Source organism: Carassius auratus, chromosome 24 (genome assembly GCF_003368295.1).
Source record: "Carassius auratus strain Wakin chromosome 24, ASM336829v1, whole genome shotgun sequence".
Classification (NCBI taxonomy): Eukaryota; Metazoa; Chordata; class Actinopteri; order Cypriniformes; family Cyprinidae; genus Carassius; species Carassius auratus.
Window position 1 is genome coordinate 711,320 of NC_039266.1, and position 24,082 is coordinate 735,401.

Genomic DNA, 24,082 nt, shown 5'->3' on the forward strand with positions numbered 1-24,082 from the left:
AATTATTATTTTATTGTTTGAATGTAACGTTTTCATTGTATATTATCTATCCAATAATTATGTATCTTAATACCTTGATTAAAAAAAACTATTCGCATTCACTGTTTTCTGTACGTGTTCACACAAGCGATCTCTTAGTCCTCCTAATGGGCTCTAATGGATGTGAGCCACCGGCGAGCTAAATGCATTACAATACAGCGTTTCCGTCCCTTTTGTGCTCAGGGAGATCCCCACGGGCACTGCTGAACACCCATCGCACAGAAGCCGCTCCTGAAACGCTCAGGGGCCCCGTCAACATACAATGACACTTGTTTGCACTGTGCAATTGGCCGAGAAGCTAAAAGTCTGGAGTTGTAAGACACAGCACTGCGCATGCGCCACTTGACGGGTGGGCAGCTACCCCCTGAACGAAGAAGTTGTCAGTGGGTCACGCTCAGTCTATCAATGCCAAATCCTCACTATACACTAGTTCTGCTTGAGATATTGACAGCTTACTGCTTGCACCTTTTGGAAATCAGTTGTTGCAGTTGAGTGCTCTTTTAAATATTAATGAGCCAGACGTCCCAAAACGTTTACTGAAGTCGCATGATGTGGATTAATGCGGAAAAACTTCCTTGACTGGTTAGTAAAAAAAAAAAAAAAAAATCGTGAGAACACATTGAGGAATCGCGCGCACGGATTACAAGAGAAGTCAGTGTTGGTTGCTCTGTATCTCAAGGGAAGACATTTGAGAAGAGACATGAAGATCCGCTCAGAGTTGGATTGATGCAAAGTTCGCAGGAAGTTTCTCGCAGGATTATGGGATATTCTGAATTTATGGTTTATGAGTATAAAACCTCATCCCTTATGGCTTCTATGCGTTTTTATATGTGTCCTCTTTCCTTTCAATCCGAAACAAAGCTACTGGAAGTCTTGTGACGGCTGGGGAAACACTGGATATTTGTCTGGAGCAGTTCTGCTGGACCTATTGAATTAACCTCGGGATTTCTCTGCCCAATGACATTTCCAAAGTTGTCAGTTGGGTTGGTTTGTGCAGCGTCTCCTCATTTTACTTGTTTCATTTACCGAGTCATTAATTTAACAGGTCTAGACCAGACCCTGAGGTATTTTAGTAGCACAGGTTTGTGTAAGGATGCGGGGATGCACGAGATTCCCGATAGCCGTCTCGGTGGTGCTGACACTTTTGACCATCATTAACGTGAAGGCGAGTGGAGAATACTGTCACGGTTTTCATGACGGTCAGGACGCTTGGAGAGACGGCTTTCAGTGTCCGGAGCGCTTCGACAGCGCCGAGGCCATCATCTGCTGCGGGAAATGCGAGCTCAGATACTGCTGCTCCAGTTCAGAGGCTCGCCTGGACCAGGGCACGTGTGATAACGACAAGCAGACACAAGACACCAACCCTGGGAACAAGGACGAGAAAAATTCTGGGGCAGGTAATCTGAAGTCTGCATTGTTTTCTGGCAGAGTAACTTCCTCTGTCTGAAATAAATTAGGCAATTACCGCGTAATCAGATTGTACACCAGCTAAAGTTAAATTGTTTAATTCAATAACTTTTAAAGAGGCAGCAGTGTGTCTAGTATATCGACCCACTTAAATAAATGTGTGCCTCAAGCGTATTGTGCGTAAAAGCCCTACTAAATGAGAAAGTTGAGTTGAGTTGAGGTTAAAAACGTTTACGTTTAATGATGCTTGTATGTTTATCTCCAAGAAGCCATCTAAGCGAGAAGAGCTTCTTATTTAGAACGAGCTCCATTATTCTTGAACGAATGATTCCTACGAACAGGCTCTTTTAGTGAATCACTTCTGAATCAATTGGAGTGGTTGAATCTATGAATCGGACTCACTTACTGAACGGCACAAGTATAGGTCTCAATCGAAATGAATCAGGTAGGCCTACTTTGTGGGTTTAACTTTTAGTTAAAGATATACATCATGAGTTTTGTTGCAATAATACGTATTTTGTGAAATAAATTAATTAATGCAAGAATAATTAATAAAGTTTAATATTTTTCAATGTCTTTTCTATATATAGCATACCAATAAAATTGGATTGTGTTTATGAATATTTACGTCTGATTAGTTAAGATGTTTTATTGAAATCTGAAAATATATTATAATTTGTCAATACACTGATGAAGAGGTGTAAATGCAGTAGGATTCTTCCTCAAAAGCACTAAAAGAATCATTAACGTTAACTGGAATCGTTCTAAAGAATCAGAAACAGATTCGTTCAATTACTAACGATTCACATCCCTAAATAAACTGGTTTAATGTCGATGCTTATCCAGGTTTTGACAGCTGCAGTTAAATTGGTATCCAATTTGGCACCTAACCGTCCACTCGCTCACAAATGGTAAATTGTACCGCGCTCGGTTATAAATAGCATAGTAACGAGCGCGCGTGAACCCCAGTCGTTCGGCAACCCACGAGGATCAAATTCAGACTTGACCGGATCTCCGGTGCGATGTGCTGACAGCCTCGTTCATAAAATAACCATCGCCGGTGCATCGTTTCCTTCCTTTGAGCAGGCTCAAAACACATTAATTCAACCGGAGTCCACGAATTTCCCCTCAGCTGAATCAGACTGGGAACACTGGGCTAGTTGTCACACTTTTCACTCCAGTGAATGTTTCTCAAGATTAGGTTTATTTTTTCAATTTCTATATAAACACATACTTTATCGTCTCAGTTATTTCCACAGCCATTGACACTAAAATGCTAACAGTTGAATAAAATCACAGTATAGATTAAGTTGTTACAACCTTGCAATTAATGCACAATAGACATTTCAGCATAATTTAACTTAAATAGTAAACGGTTAAATGTACATATGTACATATAAGAAATCAAAGGTTCTCCTTCAAGTTGATACAAAAGTAGATTTTGATTTCTAAAAAAAAACAACAGTGATTTTTTTAAAGAAATAGATGCCCATCTGAAAGGCAAGAGGAAATGCTGGGCATGAAATCTGACAGAGCCTGTCTGGCAGATGAAGACTGGGCTCAATTTGGACATTAATGCAACAGGTGTGAATTCATGTTAAGGGGCCCCAAATCCTTTTAAGGACACGAGAAGGGATTTGCTGTCATCCTGTATCGGCAGAGAACTTCAGATCCACTAACATTCTTGATTCAACTACAACAGTTGAAATAAATCAGGTTTACCTGTAGCCTACAAGGTTTTTCCTTTTATCATTTTATATTTTTGAAAGTTTACATCACAATTACAAATAAACATCTCACAGTTGTTTATATCACAATTCTAACTTTATATCCAAACTTCCATATTTATCCAAATAACACAAAGAGTAAATATGTATTTGTAATATTTTAACAAAACTATTGAAAACTCCTGGCATGACTTTGTCACCATCCATCTCATTAGAAACCTTTTGTTACCTCTAGCACACTCGCAATTATAACTAAAAGCATCTCTGAAGAACAATAAATCTATGGAAATAACATGTACTACAGATTGTCTACTGTTTTTCAACAGACATTTGTGTGTAATTGTGTATAGGGTGTTTAAAAAAAAACTTCAACTTCCGTTTTCAAAACATACACAAACTCAAAGCGTGCCAAAAATGAGGTCATTTACTGAAAAATTCCACTGTTATAGTAATAACTACCAAAAGAGCTCCTGTAAAAATGACCCCCCTGTCATTTTTCCACAGCAATCATGTCTTTGATTCAGTAACGTTATTATAATAAATTGTTAAACAATGGCTGCGTTTGTTAGCTTATGGCTTTGTAAGTAGAATCTGTTTTGCTACTACATTAAAATCAAAAGCCACTTTGCATTGGCTATTATAGATGATTTGATTCAGCTCAATTATGTGGGTGAGAGATTCTGACCAGCTACAACAAAGTAAATGCTGAAAGCTTTCCTCTGGTGATCAGATGTCTAATTAAGCTATAAAGGTCACTTTTAATGCAGAGTTACCTGTCATAAAAAAGCATGCACATGGTGAGGAAGCAATGGCAGAAAGGTCAGTGCTGGTTGCAAGAGATTAGAGCAGATCAAACCTGTCTTAATAAGTGTTAATGAGGGGCCCCGGACCCCTGGGGAACATCTTGTCTTTCATTTTTTGCTTCTCTCTCAAATCCCTTCATTTCACATGAGCCACCAGGTTCCCCATCTGTGAGCGGGGTGGAAAAATGTGAGCACTCTGTTCTCTGATTTAAAGATACACACGCATGGCAATGATGGCATATTGTGACACATCAACAAGGTTCAGCAACGCTTTAGGCTTCAAACTTGCTTATTGTCAGTTTTAGAGGGGTGCAAGTTACATTGAGCTCAGTCACACTGATATCCTAGTTCTCCTTATGGCAGTGGAGGTACAATTGCTTCAGATTTTGAAACGGATGTGTGCTTTCTAAAGAGAAGGTAAAAAACATTGCTCAAGGGCTCTGTACTGTACAAACAAAACTCCCCAAAGTCCTCCAGTATGCTGCCATCCAGCACTTTCTTCGACATTAAGGAGTCCTGATACATACTATAACATTACATGTTCTAGTATCAATGCATTGAATACAGCTGGATGACCTAAATACATAATGAAGGTTTTATTACAAGCATCATATTTTAAAGTCATGTACTATATTAATGATACCTCAAATCTAGCGGCTTGCATGTTGATGAGATTAGTGGATGATAAAAAAGGCAAAAAATCCAAAAGATTTACACTGTAGCAGGAAGCCGATGCACATTTGAGTTTGTAATTTTGATCTGGGCCAGTAAATAATTAGACTGCGACTAATGCATGCAAATGCCATAAAAACAAAAATGGCAACAATAATAAAAAATCTATACAAGCTTTGTTTTATCAGATATCATCTCGTTAGAATACATGCCAGTATTTTCTGTACACAACAATGAACACAGCACAAGTCATGATGTCTGATTCATGAAGAAATTACTCTTATGAAGAGTTTTTTTTTTTAATGAATCAGTCAGAAAGTTTTACAAAACAGTGTTTAATCCACTCATGATTAAGTGGTTTGCATCAGTGAATCATTCATGGATGCATTTCCCAAAAGCATCAGTAGCAAACTATTGTTGCAAGTTCCACAATTCAGACTTTTTCTTAATTATTCTTCTTATTATTTTTTAAAACTTATGTCCAGTTGTCCAATTAACTGGGAAACTTTGAGCAAATTCCAAACTTGTAATTCCAAATTTGTAATCATGTGATCTTGGGATAGGAGATCTTGCAATTCATTTTAAAGCAAAGCTAGTGTCGATTTCAATTTCACATACAAAACTAGATTGTATAATAGGCTAATTAAATGAGTCTTTATATTAATGCAATAAAAAAAATTCATCAGTGACAGAAATAGCCTATGGTTTAAGATGGTATGCAAGCAAGTTTAAGCAAGTTTAGTTTTAAAAAGTTTACAACTGATGAGAGTGCTGAATGCTCCACACACATGCAGAAATTTCAAGGTAACATCTGGTCAGTCATTCCCTTCGCCAAAGCAGTTCCAAATGGTTAGCCTATACTAGACAGTAATGCCCTACACCCTTTAAAGAACACACTTGAAGGGCTCTGCCCTGTGAAGGTAGGAGGACATAGGGATGTTCACTTCCTTTTGCAATTCACCCTTTGTGTTGAAACATGTTGGAGCTATAATCAACACATTTTAGTCCGGTCAAAAATCAGGTAGAAATACTCTTAGAAAACTGACTGATATTTATATGGCACATACTCCATATTTTCCCAAAAAATACAAAAACTAAATTTATCAATTAAGCAAGTTAAGCAGAAGTTCAATTATAATTTAAATTCATACATATTTTGAAAAACCTGATGATTTTCCTGCTTTTGCTCTGCAGTACCCATCTATGTGCCCTTCCTGATCGTCGGCTCGGTCTTCGTTGCCTTCGTGCTGGTGGGCTCTGTTGTTGCCGTGTGCTGTTGCCGATGTCTCCGTCCCAAACAGGAGCCTTCATCAGGCGGCGGCTCAGGAGGAGGGTCCAGCAGCGCCCGCGTCCTCGAGACGATTCCCATGATGGCCAGCACAGGTACATCACGAGGCTCGTCCTCCCGCCAGTCGAGCACGGCCACCTCCTCCAGCTCTTCAGCTCCGCCGGCCGCCCCCCGTCCCGCACCTGCCCCTATGCTCCGCGCCCAGGCCTCGTGCTGCCTCCCGCCGGACGCCAGTGTCTATGTGAACATGCCTACCAACTTCTCAGTGCTAAACTGCCAGCAAGCCACTCAAATCCTTCCTCACCAAGGCCAGTTTCTACATCCTCAGTACATCGGATTCGCCCACGCTGTTTCTCCGGGTCCTGCCTTCCTAGATCCCGCTCAAGCAGGCTACCGCCCTTTGCAGTCCCCGTACCCTCCGCCAACAAGTGTGGCTAGTGTGACCGGAGATCAAAAATACCCTCCGGTTACCATGTGAATCCCAATGGGACCATCATAGGAATAAAAATCACACAAAAAAATCAGTTCAGGGCACAAATGAGACTCTCAAACCAGTGCTTTATCAAACACAACATCGTTTTCTGTGATATATAGGACACAGTGCTTAAGAAATGACTGGATGTGTGTGTAACCTGCCTTGAAAAGTGCTAATGGTGCCTTTATAAATGAAGCGCGTGTGTATATATGCAATGTATATTTGTGTTGTATAACCGTGCATGAGCGCTCTGTGTGTGACTGTATAGGTGTGTTGGTTTATGAGACGCAGTATGTGAATGTGTGTGTGTGTAGTGCACTATATGTTGTGTGTAATGGGAATCACAGGTGCTGTAATGTGAAAAACAGTCCTGGCTCCCTGTTGGATGCTTAAAATCTAATGAAGTGAACACACAGAAAGGACACAGACTGTGACGCTCCACCCTCTTGCCCACTGCAACACACACACATACAGTAGACACACACTCTTAAACTTTTGCATATACACACTCACATTCTGCAGAACCAAAGTCATTTTCGCTTTGCCAAGGACCTGGATTAAAAATATATACAAAAATATAGGCCTGTGTTTGGGAGAGCGATGTGCGAAGGTGTGTGTAGCTGAGATCAGGGGTCTTCTGTTCTGAAGTCAGTTACACAGTAAAAAATGTCTGCCAACTGTTCCCCTTCACTAAGTCTCTGCCTTGTGAAAGGACTGTGTATGTGTGCCACTTTTCTTCCCCTCTGTTAGCATTAGGTACACTCGAGGAGTACCAAAAGGGTTCCAGGGCATTTCATTTGGAGTGGGTTTCTTTCAGCACACTCAAAAGCAGCAGTTTAGCCAAACTGAAAAAAGTCATAGGCTCCTCCAGGAGAAGGGCAAAAATCACAATGAAATTAAAGACTGGCAGTCTGAAATCACTAAAAAAAAACCTAAACAGTAGTCTGAGTTATTTGCGTTTTAAGGTAATCCACTCCAGAATTATGTTTCAAACCGTTACAACTTTCTTTCTTTTGTGGAACACAAAAAACGATATTTCTGTTTTTTTCATCTAATTCGTGTCAATGTTGCTATAGTAAAACTAATTAAAACCGAAATAAAAGCTAAATAGATATCTTTAACTTAAACTAATGAAAATGGCAAAATACTTTTTTTATAGCAGAAATTGCTGTTAAACTAAAATAAGGTTTAGATAAAAAAACTTAATAAAAAAAGTTGCTTTGCAAAACAGAAAATAAAAAATAAACACTAAAATTAAAACTTAGACAATATAAAGTAAAATAACTTAAAATATGAATAAAAGATATTTAAAAAAAGTTAAACTAAAACTGAATTAAAATCTAAAAAAGCAAAACAAAAATATTACAAAAACACAAAAATCACATCACAATTAGTAAAGACCTAAACTAAAATTTATATAAAAACTGAAAAATAATGATAATAATTTAATACATTTTATAATAATATACAATACTGAAAAAATATAAAGTAACTGATGGTCAGGGGGATTGTTTTAGACAAAAACAGTTTTTTAGAATATCATCTTTTGTGTTCCACTGATTTGAATGAGAGATTAAATATTTACAGAATTTTCCTTTTTTGATCAACTATGACTAAAGTTTGAGATGGGATGGTTTCTCCCCCTACAGGAAAAGTAGCAAAGTCTGTCCTGACAGGGATCATGTCTGTTTCGACTGCATCTGTGGGCAACTTTACATGCACATCAGATCTACTTTTGTGTACGATACGTGTGTGTTTGTAAAACTGAATGAGTATTTGAGCATGAACGTGCCTCTCTCTCTTTGAGAGCAGGGTGCTCCGTCTCTTTTACATATGAAATCTAATAATTATAATAAATATTTTTAGAGACTGTGAAGTGTCACTAGGTTGTTTGTAAGAGATGCTGAGTGGCGCTGTCAGCGGTATGTGTGGCGCTCTCAAATGAAGACATGCAGGGGCCGTTTGCACCACTGCCCTGGCTAAATTAAACCCGAGTGCTCCTGTTACACATGCACTTTAAGTGCTCAGACTTTCATCACTCTCAACACTCATGACGAAACTGAGACCAAGAGCTGCGTGCATAAATCTCTACATAGTTTCCATGCTAAGTGTTTGCATACAGACAGACATTTAATCATAAAACTCTTATGCACATGTTCACATTACTTTAAATATACGTACTATATACTGGAAACGAAGCTGAATTAGCCTGAGTTGACGTCATTTTTGAACAGCTATAAACTTAATTTATATACACTACTGTTCAAACGTTTGAGGTTGGTAAGATTTTGAAAGTTATGCAGTCCTATGTGATTAAAAATACAATAAAAACTCATCTTTCAAATTATTTTTTTTGTATAATTGATCATGTAATCTATTCCTGTCATGGCAAATCTGAATTTTCAGTATCATTACTCTAGTCTTCAGTGTCACATGATCCTTCAGAAATCTTTCTGACATGCTGACTTGCTGATCAAGAAGCATATTTATCTATGTTGTGCAACTTTTTTAAACATTTTTTTTTTTGTAAAGATTTGTAAATGATTGAAAGATCAAAATAACAACCAAAATAAGTCTTTTGCAACATTTTGCTGGTCTCTCTGAGGGAGATTCTGATAAACTAGTAAATGATGAATGACAGTAAACTATGGCACCAGTCGACATTGAGATTATTACAAATGGTTATATTCTTCATGTTGTTGAAAGATGAAGTGCTGCCAGTTCAAACAACATTTACAAGCTGTTAACATGTGTAATAGAGAAATGTTAACAGGCTGTTCGACAATGAATTTAGTGGAAACTGTTCTTTTTTAAATTACACATACTGAAAGTATGATGTGACATTTTATAAATATACGTCCACTTATTTACAATTATTAAAACACCTGATTTAATCACCTTTAACAAAAAAAATTAAAAAAAATCACACAATATATGTGATATAGCCTACACATTAGCTACAAAAATCTGCAACATTTAAAAAATCATATTGAACCAAATGGCCTCAGAACTGAGAGTTGTGTTTAGTTAGTAATAATTGTATTGCACATGCATGCACATACAGTATGACACAGGATGAAAATTTAAAGCTAAATCTATATAAATATTACTTGAAACTTGCTTTAGAGAAAAACTCTTTAAACAGAAGTTTTTAAACGCACTTAACAGCCCACGTCACACTTTCCACCCAGACAATGGCTGCAACTGCTATAATATACAAACAAAACCCACAATAATTGCAGTTAGTTAAGTCTGCCTGTGTTCTTGGCATGTATATATGGAAACTTTAGGGTCAGGCTAACGTTTGGGGAGTCATTGGACAGAGTTGAAATGGATCCATGTGGTTCCTGCTGAGGTGGAACAGGAATGGATTCCCCATATTGGAGGCAGTGGAGCTGGACAGAGCTGGCTCATATTCAGAGACGTGGGTGTGGACTTCTTAGCAATGGAGGTGATCATGGGACTGATGGGGTTTACTGGGTCACACACACCCTTACAGTTACATTAAGACTTCAATGACCAAGTATTATTCTAAATATCCATTCGACGCACCTATTGTTAATTCAGAACACATAGTTGAGTACATTCTCAAATACACACCACGTGCACTGAACTATATTTATTATTTGGCAAATTGAATTATTCGGGGTTTAAATAAGGTAAGATCTACATATGCTGTAAATGTGTTAGTACTCTCCTTTCTTTCCTGTTTTTAATCTTAAAATAACACTCCACCTCAGCTCATTTCCTAACCTGTAACTCTGACTCAGCTCTGAAGTGCACTTCAAACAAACCCGGCCAGAGAAAGCACAAATCAAACTCCACTTATAAGCCTGCTAATGTTGAATGTTGGCTTTCACTTTTGTAAGTGAACCAAATCACGCTAAGCTAATTTTTTTAGCTCAGCAATTTTACAATCTCCTTTTCAGGCTCTTATTCAAAGTTTGGCAAGCCCTTAAAAACACGGTGAATGTTTGATGTTAATTCGAATAGAATTAATTAAATTCTTCTATCATTTAATCACCACCCAAACTGAAGCAATGCGTTAAACTTTAATAGTCAGGAGAACTTTCTGTGGTAGCGTGAGTCGAATCACGAATTATTGATTCATACGAACCGGTTCTTTTCAATAGGTCAAAATCTAAAGATTCACAAAAGAATCTTCGAATCCTTAAGTCTCTCGAATTCGCTTTTAATATCTTTTACTGTCTATGGTTAGGGCCCATAGACAGTAAAAGAAATGGACAAAGCGACCCCATTGGAACTCAATTGAGACAAATGAAGCCCAGTTTTAGCGTTTTTTAGCACTTCCGTTTCTGACGCGCAGACTCAAACGAAGCTTGACGACGTCAGCAACCTGTCTGACAGATGTAAATCTTCTAAGTGGCTGTGCGTGCAAACTGCCATCGTTAATCTTGCAGAGACGGCGAGCTTGAGCGGGGAGTTCTTTGTCGTGAGTGAGCAGGAGTAAGTATTCTGATTAATTATTTTGTATAGTATTTTAAAAGTATTTTACAATCTTTAGAAATAAATAATGGACAAACAGAGTCTTTAAACGCCTCAGATGTAAAGTTATTCGCTGTCAAAGTGACGCCAAAATGAATGGGAGTCAATGGGAATGCTAACGCAAGTGAAGTTCTGCTAAAAGATGGCAGCCCCCACCCGACTTCAACTTCCGGTCGAGTTCCTTGCCCCTTGTTAGGGCCGAGTTAAAAAGCCTCAGTCAACAGGTCAGTGAATCGTGCAGTTACAAATGACTCGTCTCTGAACTGTGAGTCATTTTATCTAGTTAAATAGGCACATATATTTAGATATAGTTTTGTTAAACTATACAGTTTTGTTAACTGAAATAACTAAAGCTTAAACAAAATATAAATATCACATGATAAAACTTTAAAATTAAATATTAAATGAAAATCTGAAATTTTGGCAACAAGTTTAACTACAAAATAACTAAAACTAGAATAAAGATTAAGAGAAAAAAAAATGTCAAAAGCACAAAACAAAATGACTAAAATGAACTTATTAATTATTATTAATATTAATAAAAAATTAATAGGCCTTTTGGTTCAGAACTTAATAATTAATAGCATTCTGGTTGAGTGTATATGAGCTAATCTACTCCGGGGAACTTTCTTTTTGTCAGATAGCCTATTAAGAGAGGTTGTGGAATTACAAACAATTGACATGGTTCTTTGAATAGGTCAAAATCTTCCAATGATTCACAAACCAGTTTCAAACTCCCTAGTGAATTAGCAGTGAGTTAACAGCAACACTCCCGTTTTTCCTGGGAGTCTCCCGTATTTCACACCCATCTCCCACCTCCAGAATTGTTCTTTCTTCCAGTAAACTCACAGAATTTGTTTGGCCCAAACCTCCTTAGGCCTATATGAATAATCATATGAGATTTTTATTCCAAGGTTTTCCAATAACAAAATATTGTACAAAATGCAGTCGACAAATCATCCAAATTTCAACCCCTTTGTGACCTTCAACGGTTATCAACAGCTGCACTGTTAGACGCAAGAAGTTGAATCATCAGTTGTAGAAATGGGAGGAGACCCAGGAGAAACTCTGGAGGAAGAATTTCATTTTATATCTCAGAAACCGCACTGATTTTATCAGACAGTGGGAAAAATGACTTTCAGTAAGTCCTGCTTTTTTTGTTCAGACCAATGTAAAAATCGACCCATATTTTTATGCAGAAACACACAGTTGTAAATGAAGACACTAAGATATATTTATGTTACTTAATGAATGAAATTGGTTGATAATAATTGTTCAAATATAAGCTGAAATAATCATTTTATAAAACTATGTGAAAATCTGTATCTGAACATGTAAATCATGTTTTTACAGTCATTTAAAGCTTTAATATGTTACCATTGCCCTATATATATATATATATATATATATATATATATATATATATATATATATATTTGTTCTACAGAAGAAAGTTTGGAATGACATGAGTGTGAACCCACAAATTTAAACTGAACAATAATAAAAATTTGCCTGAAATGACTCACTTATATTAGAGAACAACAATAACAGGACAAAAGCAAAGCTCAAAAAGAGAATGACACAGAGTCACAAGTCCAGTTTATTTGACAAAACAGTCCAGAAACCCGACAGGTCAGATGAAAGAGGACAAAAGCAAACGCTACAGCTGTGATCCACAGCAGCCACCGACTGGAACAGAGAAGGGAACGAAAAGACAACTAGACCAAGAAAACAAGGAGACATGGAGATTGGCGATCTGGAAAAAGAGAGAGAATCAAAGACAGAGGCAGACGGAGAGAACATGAGCTCTAAGATACAGAGGCCGCTATTAAGTAGAAGATTAGGTGAGAAAGAGAGCTAGAGAAGGTGCATTTGTGTGTGTGTGGTAAGCTGGGAAGCTCCATGCTGCAGGGTGGGGGTTCCGCCTCAGAAGAATCGCTGTGTGTTTTGGCAGCCTCGCTGGATGGGAACGGTGCATGCATGTGTCTGCGGCATCTGTAAGCCACACCTCCCCCATCTCAGGTCTGCAATGGGCATTCCTCCAAAAAGACTGTATGCATGTGGGTGGCTGTTTTGTGTTTGTTTAGAGTGGCCTCCCCTCCTGCTTTGCTGTGGTGATGACGGATACGCCAAACTCCCGATCTCTGGAGACGCAAACGCTAGGACTCAACAAAAACACACACATGCAGACACACAGAGAAGTGCAACAGCCGCCCCACAACCTACACACACGACAGATAAGAGCACATATGCACATCGTTCTCGATAGCTACGCTCACATATACAAATATGACGATGCAAATGCACCCACACAATGTAGAACCAGATGAAGCAGTCTTGTTACTTGTGATAGTGATACAGTCACAATTGTTTCTGGCTTTCGTTTCTGGGTGCTACTTGGCTCCTTTCGCCTGTCCGTTCGCGCGTAGTGCATTTCGACTGGCCGTTTTGATGTGAGAATATGCCCGCCCACCCCAATCCTCCGTTTCCTGTAAATCCACTCTCTCGTCAGGAGGCGGTGTGTTATGTAGCTTGGCCGAGTGTTGCGCTAGCTGTGACCAGTTCAGTTTAGTTCAGCTTAAAGGCCACAGCAGGGTCAGCCAGCACAGGTGTGTCCTTAAAGTCTCTAGCAGCTGTCGCTGTGTCTACAGCTACAGACTGGGCCGCTGACGGGTGGTGTCATAGGAGCGAACAACCTGGGACTGCGACACCACGCCATGCTCCTCCTGTGAGAACGCATATCCATCTTTTGGGAGAGAGAGAAAACAATCGTTAGCCTTTATTATAGGGATATTTGCATGGGGGAACTTGTTTTTGGTTTGGTTTTCCTACTACAATACAGAAAAGAAAACTTTATACTTTTACAGATTCATTTAAGATTTTTTTTCATTCGCTCAGACGAGAAACTCGTGGAGCTCTGACAACTGACAGATTAATAATGATATAATAATGATAATAATTAGTTGCAGCTGTACAGGTTCTGCAGATCTCAGTGGGTGTGAAGCGTAAAAAAAAATGGGTGCGGAACATGCACTTACGTGACACGGTCTGCTGCACGGAGTTCGAGCGTCCCACGCTGGAAGGCATTTTCCTGAAGACCCGTGTCAGCAGGTGGGCACGCTCGTTTAGACTGGACAGACAGAGACAGATGGGTTAAGCCACCAATCACAGCACAATTACTGGCTGATATGCTACACACATGACAGCTAGAGGTCAAATCACATGCATTTCTACAACACACAGTCCTCTACTTTGCCGCGTGGCAATCCTGGCGAACAGAAGTTAGTCTTAATGATCGAGCAGAACACACATTTACACACATACTCGCACAATTCTAGGAAACGGCTTCCCAAAGCACTCCTAAACAACATTAAACTTAGGCCTGTGCTCCAAAAACATCTCCTCGAATATTTCCAAAGCACTAAATCCTCAAGCTTTCCAATCCTTCAAACAAAACCGATCAATATGAGAAGAATTCAACAGCTCTTTATTCTTAAATTAATGCGGCCAATAAAGAAGTCACTGGTTGCTGAACTAAATGTTTAAATTTCAATTCTGGAAACTGAATCCCATGGCATGTCGCGTCCGGTTTTGAAATGATGAGAAATCACGTCTTTGATAAACACGTTCCACGTAGAACAATCCGTCTACGATGTTTCCCTGTAAATCAGATGAAAGCGATCTTTCCACTCATCCATAAAAGAAAGTGATCCGAAAACCAGTTGTTATGGAGGAAGACCAAACTTCTCAAGGTTACAGCTCAAACTCATATCGTGCTACGAAGGGGACCGTTCGCACTATTATCATTGGGAAGGACGTGGCATTCATTTGGCTTTCGCTGCAAAAAATTCGGCAACAGTCTATGAGATTTGGCAGAACATCGGCCAACAAAAACTATGTCTGCAAAACATATGACCGGCTGAAAGACGGGGATGATGAATGGATAAATAAAGAAATAAAAGGATGGAATGACGCATAGGCTCGCTGGTAACCGGAGCTCTCTCTTTCTCTGGAACATGGACAGTCCTTGGAATATCAGACAGCTGTTTTGATGAATCAAATTTTCAATAACTTATTTTCCTCCAGCCGTCCCTCAGGTACGAGTCCAGGCTTGGCTTATACTTGGGAAAATACTTTGCTTTTGTCCAGCAGGACTAGTTGGGGTCTTCTTGGGTAAATGGTTTCAAATGTAAACGCCTAGGATATGCTCTTCAATTGTGTCAGCCTCCGCCCAGTGATGTCGAATTCAAGCTGACGTTCAATGATTCAGCGGATTTCTACACTCGTTCAGGATGACTTACAACCATTATGTTTTTTACAGCTGGATATTTACTGAAACAAATGAGGTTAAGTGTTCTGCTCTGAGGGAATAAGGAGGTAAACGCAAACAGGGCTAACGGCCAACATCCCTCTGATTAGAAGTCCATTCTGTCAACTCCCTGGCCATAACTTAGTGACCTAAAGACCACGAAACACTCCAAGGTATTACAAAAAAACTGCATGAGACTACACGTCTCTCTGCCAAGTTCCTGTCTCATATAGGGCTGTACATCAAACACAATATGTAGAGTAATATCTCTGGTTAAATCCATGCAATCGCTCCACGCAGTCAACCTCAAACCACAAACACACAGTTTGAAAGCAAACACATGCACAGAGCTACGAACTTAAGGAGCTACACACACCCAGTGCTTATAGCTAGGCAAACCTGACCAGCTCACGGCCGCCTGACATCGCAGAATGTGAAAGAGAAAAGTGAAAGAAAAAGTCGTGAGATGATGATGATGATGATGAAAGGAAGGTTAAGGAAAGGAGGAAACAGGTCACTGCACATCCTATAAAGAGACTCAGGCAGCTGGTTCTACCTGCACATGCCTGCCTTTGACTCTGTGAATCTATGAATCCTTAGCACTGGGCCTGTGGGTGTTCAGGCAGGGGTTAGAGGAACACAATGAACACAAACACAGATTCTTTCCCAATCAAACTTCCACAAACTAATTCACAAATAATACGCAAACAGACAAAAGGCATAAACAAATCATAAACACAATCAATCATCTGCAAAACCTAGTGAGCGTTCTTCTGCAACAAAGAAAACAAGTAATATAAAAAGGGACAAAAAAACTAAATGTGGGTATTTTATCTTCAATAATTCTAACTGTATATTAATAATATAAAATCATATATTAAATTAATAAAAAAATACAAAATATATTAGTAATATGACAGTTATTAACAATTAATTTACATTTAATTGTCAATTAATTTAATGATCTATATATAATCTAAATGAATTAAAATCATATATATAAAGTAATTAAAAATATATAAGTAAAAATGCTATTGTATTATTTACTTATTTTACTTATCTGTCAATAAATTTAATATTAATAATTTTACATATATATTAATACATTCTTAATAATAATAACAATAATCATTATTCTAATTATTAGAATTATTATTATTACAATTATTAATATTCTAGTGAAAAAAGATGGCACACAAAAAATAGGTAAAATAGACCATATATATATATATTTATGCTTCAAGTAATATTTCACTTTCTCTGTCATTGCTCATGCACTTTGCTGTTTGTATGAGGTTGCTATGTAGGCAGCAAGTCAGCTCACTATGTTTTGAAACAGAGCTAATGATAAAAATAACACAACAATAATAATAACACAAAAATAAATTATGCATTTGCCTGAATCTATATTAAAACAACTTGGAAATCAACCTTAACTATTACAGGGGAGTTTATAGATAGGCTGGTTTACATCAAGGCATATACCTGCGGCCGCTGGCATCTCTGAGGACGGGTGCCCCAGGGTCCACAGCCCGAGCTTCCAGTTCCTGCACCTCCTCCAGCAGAGTCTTCCTCACGGTGCGCCGTCCTCTGCATGCAGACATACACACAAGACAAAGTGTAAAACTGTCAGTCTGTTTACGTGATTGACTAATACGTATTGCCAAATCACACTGTATTTTCTCCATAAATACACTGATATGTGTATGTGTGTGGTACATTACTCACGCATTCCACACCACATCTTTGAGTAAACATGCTGTTGGCACCAGTATCAGACCCAGCCAGAAGCTCCAGCACTGCATCACCCTGCCAGCCTAAAACAAAGAGAAACAGATCATCAGTTTGAAATCAATGCTCTGCAAACATCACAAAACCCAATCAATGCTGGATTTCTCTTTCTCCTTGCAACAGCTGTTGACTGACTGCGTCACCTTTGACCTGTGGGAGAGTTCAATTACCCTGTTTACCCAACTCGACTGTCTACTGTTTGCTCTAGTTCATCCTCCTGTCTCTGTTTAATGGTCCAATTAGAAGTGTTTTTCCACCCTAATGAGTCACTACATAAAAAGAAAAGAATTAGTGCTTTCAAATGATTAATCACATCCAAAATAAAAGTTTTTGTTTATATAATATATGTGTGTACTGTGTATAGTTATTATGTATATATAAATACACACACATACAGAATGTATTTTGAAAATATTTACATGTATATACATTTATATTCTTGATTTTTATATTATATACAATATTTAATATATAAACAACATGTATCTTAAATATATACATGCGTTTGTATTTATATATACTATACATAATAACTATACATAATATAAACACATTATGTAAACAAACCTTTTATTTTGAATGTGATTAATTGATTAATGTATATATTTAATGTATGTTTTTTATATTATTTATTAAATATAAAATAAATACAATTTAAAACTAAAATACAATTTCATATATATATATATATATATATATATATATATATATATATATATATATATATATATATATATATATATATATATATATATATATATATATATATATACGCAAACAAATAAAACATCTTTTTTTGGAGGGAACACTAAAGCTATTGTTAATATCAATATTAAAACTGCCAATGTCAGCTGATATATCAATCTATCCATATTTCATTATATTTTAGCATGTCATTTGTTCCACTTCATTATTACTAATCATTCTGATTTAAATATCTTTTACAGGAACATATTATTCATGGTGTGCAATCAAGTGATCCCACTTTTTAGGATACTCCAAAGGTGATATCCCCATCGGAATCTACTAGACTCCGGAAACCATTAGACGGCGTCCCCTCGCGACAGCTGCACATACACCCCCAGACCAACCCTCTCGAATTCTCAGACGAGCAGACGCACAAAAATACACACACTGATATACAGCTCTGGAAAAACATGCATAGTGTGTGCTCTCCCAGCTTGGCCTGCATGGAGAGATGGAGAGATTAAAAAACGACCGGTGGACAGAGAAGAGAAAGAAAAGCCAATGCTGCAGGGTAAAGAGCGAGGGATGTCCCATCTTTCTCCCCCTCTCTGAGAGCAGCTGTGGTGATACTTGAGCACATTCCTGATTTCTGACACAAATCAAATTAATGGGCCGGAGGGCTTCAAGAGAGCTCTATCCCACCCCCGAACGCTCCACACACACACTAGCTTTGTTCAAAACTCTAGTGAGTCGCCCCCCGTACGTAGCATTTTGGGGCACCATAGGCACACTTCCAATTATGCTGCCTCCTGAGACGTATGCATTACAATCCCTTAAAGAACTGAAATATCACATGGTAAAATATCCAAGATAGTGGACAAAGAAAAAAAAAAAAACAATTACAGAAATACTATATATACTAAAATGTGATAATATTGAAATGTATTATGCAAAATGTAATACAATTTTATAAGAACATATTATTTCTGACATATTTTTGGAATACATTAATATATATAACATTAATAAGAAATGTTACTAATACAAAATTATTTTTTTGTTTGTTTTATATATAAATTACAGAACTACATGTACAAAAATACATGTTTATATATATATATATATATATATATATATATATATATATATATATATATATATATATATATATATATATATATATATATATAATTTATTTTTTAAATGTATATATATGTTGTTTTTATTTTTGAAGGAGCTGAAGAGGAAAATTGTTGGTTATAAATATATAGTAATGCAATAATACAATTTTATAATAATTGAAACATCAAATAGAAATAGAAATAGAAATAGCGATTTTATTCCATTTTTGTGAGTGATGTGCTTTTATTGCTTGTTTTTTCTTTAGTGTAGTAAAATGCTAACTCCAGGTATCCTATGCAATTAACATTAAGTGTGTTAAATGTATAAAATACAGAGTTCTTGCCTTTACAGAGTGTTTCAAATTAGTACTTGTTCCATTTCAGTTAGGATGGCGTCTATGTAGACAACAGAGAGCGAGGCGACTCACTAGGTTATGAAACAGAGCCACTGTTAGGACAAGGCAAAACATCTTTCTGAAGTATTCCTCAATCAAACACACACACACACACACACACAGATGTCTGTAACGATGCACAAACCAGCCCACCCACTTAAGTCAACACTTCCAGGGTAGGCCGTAAAAGCCTGGGGCTCGGGTGACTGTGTGGCAGGTGCAGGGAGACTGCGAAATGGGACGGCTGTCTATAAGTTTGACACAGAACACCCAGAGAGCAAGTCATCCAGGCGCCAGTCAGATACAGGAGGTGAGTGGGAAAGCACAAAGATGAACAGGTGTGTGTGTATTTGCACTCACCTGGCCCAACATATCAGGTGCTATAGGAATGGTTGGCCAGATTGCAGAATAGACGGCAAAAAACAACATCCAGAGCACCATGCTGCCCCATACAGCCAGATGAGAAAACTAGAACAAGAGAAAACCAGGTCATGGTCAGTTTCACACTGAATATAGACTTCTTCAGCTGTAATGGAAACCATGTGAATTCCAAGGCCCCTTTACTTCATCATCACAAGATCTGGTGTGAGGACAGCTGAACGGACGAGGAGTGTCCACGTCTCCTCAACACACAGCAGTGGGACAGAGAAATGTCCTGACACAGCAGCATGTTCCCCATCTATCTAAAGCCCTTCCCAGAATATATATATGACCTTCCAATAGAATAAGACACAATGTCAAGTGCAAAGTGTTGTATAGAGGGATCTCCTTTCAATTCAAACATAAAAAATGCTTTGGAATAAATTCAATACATTAAACGTCGCTTTGATACACTGCTAAAATTAAAAAATATATATTAAAAAATATTTTAAAAAATCTAAATCAAGTAAAATAAATCGATATACTTGTTAAATGAATTAATACCATTTTATTTTATTAATAGAATTAATAATTAATTTTTTTTTAATAAAAGTAATTGTATTCTTATTTTTCTAATTTTAAACAAACACATCATAATTTTGATAATTTTTTTCAGAAAACAAGACTTAATATCTTAAGTAATTTTGCTTAGCAAGCAAATGTTTATTGATTTGAGAAAGTCTATGTATTTGTAATGGAAAACAAGAAAAAAAAAGAAAATCATTTTGCAGTGCAAATTAGACACAATATCAAATTCAAACTGTTCTATAATGTGTTTCAATTCAGACATAACACATTCTTTGTAATATTCAATACATTAGAGGGCACTTCATTGACAGCAAAAAAAATTCTTACTCAGCATTTTTTCCTGTTTTTCAGTACAAGTATGTAAAAATTCTCACATCATGCTAAATAAGTTAAGAAACTGAATCTTGTTTTCGGGAAAAATGCATCAAAATTAAGTACATTAAGAAAAACAAGCAAATTTTTCTTAGCCCATCACATATTTTTTACTGTTATAAGCATCAGTTCGCTTGTACTTTTTTAAAATCATTTTTTAAAATCATTTAGTGAAGAGTGTGTGCGTTTGTTTGTGTTGGAGGATGGGGACTGACGTACCCTTGTCCATGCTGTGGTCTCCATACCGGCTTTCAGACATACAGTTACCACTACATACTGCACCAGAGAGAGAGAGAGAGAGAGAGAGAGGCATAAAGAACAGTAATGATATGAGCACATCATCCTGGTAAAACGTTCTGTACAGCTTCAACACATAAAAAAAAAAAAAAAAAACAGATGAGGGCTTTCACACAGGCATTGACTTACTATTGCCTCTAGCGACGCACACTGCTTTAAACACAATTACACATTTAGCCCTTAAAGTATAAGAGGCCTGCAGGGAAACAGAAAAAAAACAGCACACAAAGACTTCACTCCCCATGGGACTCATTCGTTACTGTTTTATGGCTAGAGTCTAGTATCGCCTCCAAAAACCCCAACGTACTGTATTTAATAGTCTGGGCTGCACACATACACACAACCTCATTTTTATAATGGATGGCCAAAAGCACAACAACAATATGTGAAATACAGTTCACTGATTGGCTAGTGGCGAGGGAACTGTAGTGATTTAGATGCTGAAATCGTGGAATGAAAGATGTTGCACTCTGTATTAAATGTGAATAGGAAAATATACTGTGAAATTATGAGACACATCTTAGCGTCAAACATGCAGCACGATCAGCATAGTCTGATTCAGGAAATGAATGAAGACCCTTTTGAACTTATTACAATTCAGTCAAAAGATTTAAGACTCAAAGACATGATCGGTGTAACAAATTACCCCCCCACCCCCCAAAAAAATCTGACTTTATACAAAATTGCAGTTTTATCTTGCACCGCTGTATCTCTAAAACACAGCTTGTGTAACTAAACCAACGACTTTAAGGCAATGTTTGGACTTCAAATTGCTTGGTACGGATCAGGATCATGAGATTTTTGTGCAGTAAAAAGTTATTTTTTAAATGCTGGTTTATGTACATATGCAGACGGATATCTTACAGTTGGTTGGCATTTTGTGCAATTTTTAAAGGCTTGTGTGCAATAAGAATTGTGCTTTTAAGGCAGGGTGTCAAAAATGTGTCTGCGCACTGTTCCATTGTGTTGCACTCCATCCAGGTTTTAACCACAAGAACATGGCCTATGTGAACAACCCATAAAAAATCTGTGTGATTGGTGTGAGGTCTTATTTTATAATCCAGCCCTACTATACAGGGTTTTCATGTAGGCCGATTATTCATGTAGCTCAGGTATTCCCAAACTTTTTTTTGTGAGATTTTAAGACATTTAACAACATATTTGCATGTCCACAGTTCTGTGATGTTGGTTAATGTTCAAATGACACATGCGGGTAAACAAAAAAAATCTCCTTATAGTAAGAGTTTTACTTAATTTTTATATATATATAAATATATCTTCAACATTAGACAGCCTTCAAACCAGTCCATTATGAAAATATGTATTTTTCACATCCCTAAATGAATAGGTAATACTTTTAGTTTTAGTTAAAAAAAAAAGAAAAAAAGAAAAGAACATTAAATTAATAATTTTTTTAGTTAAGGCCACAAAAACTGATACAGAATATGAATTTAAGAGGCCAGAATTCCAAGAAAAATTTCAGAAAAAAAAAAACCATTCCAAGCATTTAAAGCAATAAATAAGTTAAATGACTGTTAGAATGGTAGACTTGAAATGCAGAATTTCAGTCGTAAACTGCCCACAAATGCCAAAGGTGAGCGGTCTTGTCGATTCTCATCATTCACAAAAATGTTTTCTTTTTCGAAAAGAGACATTAACAAGTTTACAGTGTAAACACTGGCGGCCAACGAATGGAATAACAGCACTAGCAAGGAAATAATGTGTGACCTCTCACTGGCAGGGAACTACGGAGCAGTAAATGCCACCGCTGACAACTCACCGTGTAGACGATGTTCCCCACGAACAGGTAGTCGACGCTGTTGCCGTTGTCAAAGGGAGTGTCTGAAGAAACAAAACGGGTGATGAAAGATACTCAGCGGCTCACACACTCAAGCTGGAGAGGTCTACACGTGTGTGTGTGTGTGTGTGTGAGTGCTTGTGATAGTTACCGTGCTCCAGAACTTTGAGTGGAAACCAGAAGAGAATAATGGAGTGAATGAGAGCATTTATACAGTGACCCCAAAAGACCTGGAAAAAGAGAAAGAGGCAATGAAAGAGAGAGGAAGGGGGGGACAGAAAGCAGGAACGGGAGAAGGGGAGAGTCAGTCAAGACATACTGATGCCAAGATACACACAGCCCACACAAACAGTTTCTCTGCAATTGCACAGCCAGCGCAATGTCCCCCAGATCACCCCAAACACACACACAAACACTGATCCTCGGCTATAAATGAATGACTGTCTTATTTCAGCTTATGAATCTCATTATTATCTGGGTGGAAGCAGAGCTGTTTCTTGCACTCCTGTTTATCTACAGTGAAGTCCCATTCAAACAACACGCTGACGTTTCTAACCACATCAGACTGGGATAATCAATTATAACACAGGATGTAAGCTAGCGTGATGATCATAATAACAGTCCGACACTCACTGCAGACAGATTTATAAGTCTCCAGGTATTTGTTTTGTCAGTATGAGTAATTTGTGATTGAAATGGCGCATTTGTATAGGCTACCGAAATCTTGGTACCTTAGTGTTAAACCCTTCTGCGTTCTGTGTGATGCGGTACAGCTGAGGGAAGCGTAGCATGTTCTGCTGACTGCACGGCCGGTCAACTATCCCCAGTGTGAAAGGAGGAAGAGCAGTAAAGATCTGAAAAACAGATGAACATTCTCGAGCGTTACAGTGTGTTATACAGTATGTATCTAAACCAAAGCACAAACAAAATAAAAGCTGAACTGAAGTATTCTGATTGGAATAGAATAGCATGTCATACACTAGTGGTAGACAAATATGTGTTTTTCAATTTCTGATGTAAATAGAAAAGGTAAAGTCAGGAAAACTGTACACTACTGTTCAAAATTTAGATTTAAAAAATATATATATACTTTTTATTTAGCAAGGACACATTGAATTGTTTAAAAGTGAGAGTGACGACTTATAAAGACGTATAAAAGATCTCCATTTTAAATACATATTGTATTAATTTTTTATTATATTCTGTTTAAGAATAATAATAATAAAAAAAATCACTAAATAATAAATGTTTCTTAAACAGGAAATCAGAATGATTTCTGAAGGATCATGTGACACTGAAGACTGGAGTAATGATGCTGAAAATTCAGCTTTGCGTCACAGGAATAAATTATGATTTAAAATATAATTAAACAGAAAACAGTCATTTTAAACTGTAATAATATTTTACAATATTACTGTATTTGAATTATGTAAATGAAGCCCTGCCG

The 24,082-nt window shown here is 37.3% G+C and overlaps 2 protein-coding genes across 8 annotated transcripts in view; one reads left to right on the forward strand and one right to left on the reverse strand.

Annotated features, from left to right (window-relative positions):
- Positions 1-367: 367 nt before the first annotated feature.
- LOC113041919 (protein shisa-2-like) lies at positions 368-7,676 on the forward strand. The gene is made up of 2 exons (XM_026200493.1): positions 368-1,436; positions 5,843-7,676. The coding sequence occupies exons 1-2, from the start codon at positions 1,133-1,135 to the stop codon at positions 6,412-6,414; spliced, it is 876 nt and encodes a 291-aa protein (XP_026056278.1). The 5' UTR covers positions 368-1,132; the 3' UTR covers positions 6,415-7,676.
- Positions 7,677-12,482: 4,806 nt separating this feature from the next.
- The window catches only part of atp8a2 (ATPase phospholipid transporting 8A2), a 56,071-nt gene continuing 44,471 nt past the window's right edge, over positions 12,483-24,082 (reverse strand). For all 7 annotated transcript variants that reach the window (XM_026200495.1, XM_026200494.1, XM_026200497.1 and 4 more), the window contains 9 exons: positions 23,367-23,489; positions 22,787-22,865; positions 22,618-22,679; positions 20,760-20,816; positions 19,581-19,688; positions 16,955-17,043; positions 16,712-16,816; positions 13,956-14,047; positions 12,483-13,663 (listed from right to left, as the gene is read on the reverse strand). In XM_026200495.1, coding sequence (XP_026056280.1) covers positions 13,569-13,663; positions 13,956-14,047; positions 16,712-16,816; positions 16,955-17,043; positions 19,581-19,688; positions 20,760-20,816; positions 22,618-22,679; positions 22,787-22,865; positions 23,367-23,489 — 810 coding nt within the window. In that variant the 3' untranslated portion in view covers positions 12,483-13,568. The remainder of the gene's footprint in view (positions 13,664-13,955; positions 14,048-16,711; positions 16,817-16,954; positions 17,044-19,580; positions 19,689-20,759; positions 20,817-22,617; positions 22,680-22,786; positions 22,866-23,366; positions 23,490-24,082) is intronic.